The following is an 8,161-nucleotide window of genomic DNA, read 5'->3' on the forward strand; positions in this document are numbered from 1 at the left end:
ATCCACATTCGAGGTTCCAACCCTTGGCACGCGTAAGAGTTTTGATATGAGCATTTACTACTCGGCTAGTAATATATATAACACTGGCGTGCATGAACAGTAATATACGCCAATGTTATTTAATTATAAAATATAATTAAATAATTATTTAAGCAGCACGTTATATATATATATATATATATAATAACACGCACGCCAGTCTTACGCATGACTGCTCTTACTACTCAACTGCTACTTCTCAACCAAAACAGAGAGTAAGAGTCTCATTGACCCAAATACCAAGAAGATCCAAAATCTTTTCAACCCAACCCAACCCAACTCAACTGTCTCTAAATCCGACAAAAATGAGCGAAGAAGGGAAAAACAGAGGAGTCCCCGCCGAACACCAACATGTTCAGCATCAGCAGTATGAGGGTCAGTACGGCCCCTTCCAAGGCGTGGCCAACTATCCTCCGCCGCCGCCCGTCATGAGCTTGCCTCAGCCTGTCCCGCCGCCCGGCGCCACCGAGCCCTCCGCTCCTCCGCCCCCTCAGTACTATGCTCAAGTATATGAAACCGTTCCAGGTACTTCCTTTTCTTTCGTTTTTTTTTTTTGGTTCTGGGGGTTAATGAATTCTTGGGATTTGGTTGTGGTGAATTGGAATGGTTACTATCTTGGGTTTGATCCCTGATTTTCCGGTGAACTTATGTACTTATATGCATACAGAGTTCAAAGTGAAGTTAGATCGTGAAATCTATCGAGAGCAGTTTTACCTTGTATTTTGATTTTTCTTATTTGTGTTGTTAAGATCATTGGAAATGTTTTTTTTTTTTTTTTTTGGGAAATTACAGCTCACCCTTCCAAAGTTGACAACGTTTTTCAATCCGAATACCAAAGTTTCAATTTTTGCAATTCACCTTTTCAAAGTTCTAAATTTTTGCAATTTGACCAATTGTATTCAAAACTTTTCGTATGGCCTATCATTTTTATTTTTTTATTTTTTATAAAATTTTTTTAAAAAAAAACTCAGGGTGGTTGTAGTCACCTCTTTGCCAATCTGGCCATTTTTGCACCTCAAAAAAAAAATTTTTCGCAAAAAAAAAAAAAAAAGATCATGGGCAATATGAGAATTTTGAGATAATATTGATCGAATTGAAAAAAATTGAAACTTTATGTGTGTGGATTGCAAAAATTGAAATTTTGATGTTCGAATTGAAAATAAGGGTAAACTGTAATTTTTCCTTTCTTTTTTTTAATAATTAATTGGAATTACGGAAAAAGGAAAAATGAAGGCAATCAAAGACGGCCGTTTAGTGGTAAAGGGTATTGAAGAAAAAAGCTTTTAATTTCGTTATTTATCTCCATATACACCACATTAGGCGGGACAGAAGCCAACTTTTACGCTACTGCACAATGAAGACTACCAAACTGCCCTCTCCAACAGGCGAGGTCTACCACTCGTCATCATTGATTGATATTTGATAGGCTGACAGCATGATGTAGCTCGGCTACTTCTTCTTTTTCTGTTTCTTTTGAAGTCTTAATTTTAGATCTTATAGTTTTGTGCTTATCTTTTATACTCCATGTGTATTAGGGTGTGTTAATAACAATTTCTAACTCTTTATCAAAAAATATGGATGCCCTATAAAATTATAGAAAAGGCGGTCCCCAATTGTTAACAAATGCCCCAAATTGAAATTGCATTCAGAGGGATTAATAAGAAAGTAAGTTCTTTGCATATGTGTTGATATTGGTAGAAGTATGCTTGCTGGAGGTTTCCAAACATATTTTTTAAGGTAGGTTTGAGTCTTTTTGTTAGTGAAAGTGGGGATTAAAAAAAATTCGGGGAGTTGGGCGATCTTTTATATGCATGAGTTGTTGTTGTATATGGGCTACTAATAACTTATTTTACTTGTGTCTACCACTAAGCATACATTTCAAGCTGATATCATCTGTGACCATCCACGTTAAATGTGCAAAAAGGCGATGGCTTCATATGCTGCCTCCAACCTGGATTAATGGAGCTCCGGTCACCTAAATGGATTTGGTTGTAAGTCAAAAGTGGAGCTAAAGTACAGCAATAATGTGAATCAATTACTAACCTTTGGAGATTAGTAAATTAAAGCCAATATGGAGTGCACAAGTTTTGTGATTTTTAAACGTAGCTGCGCAACTGTGCAGGAGCACAACAACCAAGCATATAAGTAATAGGAAAAACTAAATTTATAAATAATAGGAAATAAAAAGAATTTTTATGCTATTAAATTCATAACACTAGCTACCAAAACCAGTTAATGCGAGGAATTGCAGACTAGTCATAGATGGAGTCAACTCCAAATGATACTTGTCTTCTGGATTCTTTAATGATTCTATTGGAATTCTATTGATTGGAAAATTTGTAAGTACTCTGGTTGATATCTTTTGTGAGAGATCATGATATTTCAGATTCCAATCTTATTATCTGGTGTATACCATTTTTAATAACAGCTAGCCATACAATACATTAATTTGTTAGTATAGTTTAAGCGAACCTTCACCATCATGCTTCAAAAGTCTTCATTTGTGCTAATTGGCATTTGAATCTTTTTTCGTTATATAATTGGATGTCTTCAATTTTGTTCAAGGTTACACTGTGGCTGAGGGAATACCAGTGCGAGAGCGTCGCCTTCCTTGCTGTGGTATAGGTGTTGGCTGGTTCCTGTAAGTTTTCACCATTGTTTCTTTATGCTTGGATTTTACTGATTTATAGGTTCCAAATATTAAGTCAACATATAGATTCAACAAAAATTTACTATTTGTTTTTTGTATTTTTATCCTTTAATGAAGTCTCCATTGCCAGTTTGCGGGTTCAGGTGTCAATTTTTCACATATAATTGATTTGAAATGGGAATTTTGATTAAGACCTGGTAAAAGTTAATTAAGATATTTTAGTGTTCATAATTTAACACTACATTTCTTAGAATACATAGAGGTAGGCATCAACTTCAGAAATTCAAGATTAATTCATAATACATATTCAGCAATTTGGTTTTGTTAATGCGGAGTATGTGGAGGTGTAACCTTATCTGGTCAACGTTTCGAGGCAAACAATTGTAATGTGCAAATTCTAACTTCCTGGCATGCAGCAGCATGTAGGAGAGTAGGAGTTGATATGTTCAGAGACTCAAACAAGAAAGACATTAATTGGGGTTCAAATCAGGATCTGAGTGTATTGTTTGGGATCTATTCTCTTCCTCGGTTTAAAATCTACTCTAATGTGGTGTAATCCACTTCCTAAATTATGTCACAAATATAATTGAGATTAGCTTGTTGGGCATAAGTGTTGTTTATTGATTTTTGTATGCATGTCAACTTATGTTTGTTTGAATCGCTACTTTGCTCTATTCTTGTATTTCAGTATTTGTTATTCTTTAATGTTTCTTTCAAGGCACCTTCTGCTACTTTGCTCTATTCTTGTATTTGCTGTCAATAAGTACTCAATATTAGTTTTACATAAATTAGTAAATTGAGGCAACCACTCTAGCTCATTTGCTCCGGCATCGGTTTGCTGTATGTTATTTGTCTATTGTTCATTCTTTCTGATAAGGAAACTTGAGTGTATCCACAATATTTGAATTAATGCTTTAACTGATGTAATTGAGAAACCACATATGTATAAGTAAGGTACTTGTTTGAGAATGATAGGGTGGGACTCTTCAAGTTTGATGCCTTTCCTAGTGGATTTGAAATTTCTCTTTGGCCTTTTGATTGCTTTGGTCTTGATAGAGCAATTAAGGGTTTGTTTGCTAAATTTTTCAAACAATGTTTTTGGTTTTGAAAAGAGTTTTTGAAAAAGTGAAAATTGAGAAGTGTTTTCGATGGGGGGCCACATTTGAATAAGTGATGTCTTTGGGGACTAAACCCCCGGTGCGGAAAAAAAAAATGTAAAATTGAAAAAGCCTATTGGAGGCCAACCTCTACAAGTGGCAGCTGCTTACCTCCACTTGACTGGGGAGGTGGGTCTCCCTCTCCCTCTTTTGTGAGGGGCACACAGGCGGTGGACAACCCACCCCACGCCTCCGCAAGAGGTGTGGAGCCCTTGTGTGGGGGTGGAAGACCCATCCCTATGACTCTGCAAGAGGTACAGAGGGGGTGCGTTTTCACCCTCTCTAGTCTCCCCTTTACAGAAGTATACAACTAACCCCACGCCTCTCAAGGAGGTGGGTCACACCTTCCCCTTTGTGAGGGTAGTTTCGCACCTTTGTGAGAGGAAAAGAGGGGTGGGTCCTTATGGTGTTGGATACTAGAGATAGGACGGGAGGCCTATCCCCGGTGAAGAGGAGGCTGTGGCCTCCATGTTTTTTATTTTTTTATATGTAACGAGGCCATCCTCCACACATTAAAAAGTGAGCTTGTGTTTTCAAGATGATTCCATGATTAGATTCTGGCACGACTTGTGGTGTAGGGATCAAGCACTTGAGGAAACTTTTGCTTGCGTAAAAGATGATCATGTGGAAAATTACTTAGTTATCTAGTGGTTTTCGTCAATGGAATATAAGCTTTATCAGAAGAGCCCATGATTGGGAAATGATGTCATTACTTCATTTTTTAATATGTGTATTTTTTTAGATTGAGACAGAGAGGTGAAGACAAACTACTTCGGGTGTCTTCCAAGAAATGGATATTTAGTGTTAGATCTTTCTATAACGTCGTTGTACCTCATGAGAGCACCCCTATCCCTTGGAAGAGTATTTGGGGGCATAATGTTCCAATAAGAGCAGTGTTTTTTGCTTGGAGAGTTGCCCTAGGAAAGATCCTTACTATGGATAATCTAAGGAAACAGTATGTCATTGTGGTTGACTGGTGTTGCATATGTAAAATGAGTGGGGAGAGTGTAGGTCATCTTCCTCTCCATTGTGAGATAGTCAATGCTTTGTGAAGTGCTATCTTCAGTTGTCTTGGGTTAGTTTGGCTTATGTCTAGAAGTTTAGTAGACCTTCTTGCTTGTTGAAAAGGGTTGGGAGGTAATTTTCAATGTACAGCCGTGTGGAAGATGGTTTTGTCTTGCCTTTTGTGGTATTTCTGGAGGGAAAGAAATGATAGAAGTATTGAAGACTGCGAGAGGATAGTGGTGAAACTAAAGTCTTTCTTTTTCAAAACTCTTTACCATTGGACAGTTGCTTTAGATCTTAATTTGCTTAGTTTTCATGAATTTCTTGACTTGTTTTCTATTGCTTGCTATGTGTTTTTTTTGGATACTCCATGTGTACATGGGTTTATAATATATATAAGTCTATCACAGTCAGTGGCCTAATCTAGTTCAAAGTTGGTGGCTGCTCCGTTGCCTGGGCATTTATGTCTAAATTTCCTAAATCACTTACTCTCTCAGTCAGCCTGGGAATGAGTTGCATACTTACCTTTAATGAAAGTGGTTTGGGTTTTGGATTTTGTTGGCTGGCATTATTTTTTTTTCTTTTCCACAGCTTGAGTTTGGTTACTGGAACCATGTGTATGCCTTCAGTTTCGTTTATCTAATGTTATTTCTATGATGCGACCTATTAAGGATGTTGTCTTGGATATTTATCATATCTTAGTTCTCTCTATCCGTCTTATAATTTTAGTAAAATATTATGAGCTGTTAATTCTGAGAAAAAAATTGCTCTTTTGGAGGTTTATTATTGGTTTCTTCCTTGCTGCTATCCCTTGGTATGTTGGGGCACTTATTCTATTTTGTGGCAGAATTGATTATCGAGAGAAACCAGGATATATCGGTTGCACAGTTGCTGTGAGTAGCACCTCTCTCTCTCTCTCTCTCTGCGTGCATGTAATAAAAATCAATTGTTAAATATTTATTCTTTTAAGTTTCATAAACATCCTTAAATTATTTGTGCCCATGCGTGTGCACAATGGCTAGTAGACATATTTTGAAGCCATATTTAAATGCAGATTCAGTTTGAATGCTAGTCAAGATGGTATCATAGGAGATTTTCCGTTATGTTTTGTCTTTTTGGTTAAAAATGCTACCACCATATCAATTCAAAAAAATCTGTTATCAGAATTTTTACCTAAAATGTGACTTTGATCTGGTTATAGTCAGATCTTGGAAACGATATACACAGCCGTGGAATCTTCAAGCTGAAAGTCAACCCTACTTGAAGGTCCTCCCTTTGCAATTCTAATATATTGATTAAGATCAGACCAATGGCCTCTTTGGAACTCTGTAACCAATACACCCTATTATCAAATCCAAAACCCCTGTTTTATTTAGAACACCCTCTATCCCATTTCATCTTCACTTCTTTTTGTCTACCCTTAAAATAATTGGATTTTGCACATGTGATTTCAATTTATTGTTGGCAATGTTTATCCCCCTTGTAACTTCGGGTGAGATTTTATGTTGTGCAATGATTTACAGGGATCAAGCCGAGAAATCTTTACAAGTAGGGTGTTTTGTGCAATATATCCCTCGAGTCAGAAATGCAAGGATCAAACTTTTAATTTTGGCTTGTCTAACACTTTCTATGATACTGCTCTATGTGCAGGCTATTCTTGCTATCCTTGCTGTTATTCTTGGTGCGACAAAAGGGGCTGATGATTGGTGATCATTCAGTGAAGAGCTGTATAGGTACCAAAATGGATGCATGTGTTTGTCTGTAATCCTGAAATTTTATTGAGTATGGATATGTTCGAAGATTTATCATGAAACTTCTGAAAGTAAAAAAAAAAAAATTAAAAAAAAAAAATGGTATGGATCCCTCAATGCCAGGGTGTCAACCCGGTCCGGTTTTCCGGTTTTTGGCCAAAACCGGGGACTGGAACCGGGGTACCCCGGTTCTTGGTTTTGGGAAACCGGAACCGGGAACCGGATCCCGGTTACCGGCCGGTTCCGGTTTGCACCCGATCCGGTAACCGGTTTTAAAAATAAAATTGTTTTTTTGGCTTAAATCTTTTTTTTTTTTTTTTTGACAAAACAACCACCAGTTGTAGATAATCAAACAAATCCATACCCAAACAAAAACAAATTCATTTAGGTAGAACAAAGAAAGATCTCATGATGTGGGTATGAGCAAGCAAGTAGCTGGAGAAGGATTCCAACGATCAATATCAGTCAATAAGTAGATCTCGTCGTTGGGAACAATATACTAAAATTGCATTAAGATCGGATCACAAATGATCCTCCAATCTTTGACGGATGAGATTATGTGAAAAAAACCTCATTTTTTTCTCTCCTCTGTGCCGAATGCTCTATTCTCTCTCTTTTTTCTTCTTTTTCTTTTGTTTTCTATTTCACCTAAAAGAAACTGCCGAGAAGATAGAAAATAAAAAATAAAAAAAAATAGTGAGTGGGTCGTTGGGTGGTGAAGTGGTTGAATACTGCTGGTAGAGAGATAAAAGGGGAAAAACTAAATTAAAATAAAATAAGTGGTGTGGCGTGTGTAGGAAAAAAAAGAAAGGAATTGTAAATTAATGAAATAATGAAGGTCAAAATGGTAAATTAAGCATCAAACAAAATTCCACTATTCCCCACACTTGTTTTAGCTTTAAGGATAAGATATATTAATTTAATATATATACAAATATTTTAAAAATATATTATTATTATTATGCACCTGGTTCTGGTATTCCCGGTAAAAATCGGGTACTGGAATTGGTGTATCCGGTTTTTTGTTTTTCCCAATCGGAACAGGCTCCTTGGTTTCCTGATTTCTTGGTTTTTCGATAATTTTTGACAGCCCTACTCAATGGTGTACATTATGAGCCCAGAGGTGTCTAAACTATGTTGTGGGCACATGCATCATGGGTGAATTGCAACCGATTTAAATCTCTTACATTGAAACAAAACAGGAAAAATGTAATGCTATGTATTTGTAGTGCTTTGACCATGATCAACTGCACTTAAATTTTTACAATAAATTATTGATGTTTGTGGTATGTTGAAGGATGGATATATTTGCGGCAAGAAACTGTAATAAAACTGCCATACAAGATTGATTTTTTTCTGCCACAGTGCCACATCAACAAGTTGTATGGAAGTTGTACTATTATTTATTAAGTAGCATTACTCAACGGAACAATTAGCCATGAAACCTCGAAGAGATAATGAATATGCAACTATTGTGGTAGGTTCCATTGAGACCTTGTGCGAAAAAATGCAACCGAGTTGGATGATGATGGTTATGTTTATCGCATGTTAGAGTGCAC

General features: G+C 36.6%; 1 protein-coding gene across 1 annotated transcript; it reads left to right on the forward strand.

Moving 5' to 3' along the window:
* The first annotated feature begins 226 nt into the window (after positions 1 to 226).
* On the forward strand, positions 227 to 6,657 carry LOC132173886 (large ribosomal subunit protein eL20z). The gene is made up of 4 exons (XM_088514128.1): positions 227 to 562; positions 2,597 to 2,680; positions 5,630 to 5,744; positions 6,502 to 6,657. Exons 1-4 carry the CDS (start codon positions 345 to 347, stop codon positions 6,559 to 6,561), a joined length of 477 nt encoding a protein of 158 aa, XP_088370254.1. The 5' UTR covers positions 227 to 344; the 3' UTR covers positions 6,562 to 6,657.
* The last annotated feature ends 1,504 nt before the right edge of the window (positions 6,658 to 8,161 follow it).

The sequence above is a fragment of the Corylus avellana genome, chromosome 3, assembly GCF_965113065.1.
Source record: "Corylus avellana chromosome 3, dhCorAvel1.hap1.2, whole genome shotgun sequence".
In the NCBI taxonomy this organism is placed as follows: Eukaryota; Viridiplantae; Streptophyta; class Magnoliopsida; order Fagales; family Betulaceae; genus Corylus; species Corylus avellana.

What these genes read in the sequence shown, in the direction of transcription:
- LOC132173886 (XM_088514128.1), top strand. Translation starts at nt 345, where the DNA reads ATGAGCGAAGAAGGGAAAAACAGAGGAGTCCCCGCCGAACACCAACAT. An exon ending in CAAGTATATGAAACCGTTCC is followed by an intron (nt 563 to 2,596) that starts AGGTACTTCCTT and finishes TGTCTTCAATTT; the next exon opens with TGTTCAAGGTTACACTGTGG. An exon ending in ATAGGTGTTGGCTGGTTCCT is followed by an intron (nt 2,681 to 5,629) that starts GTAAGTTTTCAC and finishes GCTCTTTTGGAG; the next exon opens with GTTTATTATTGGTTTCTTCC.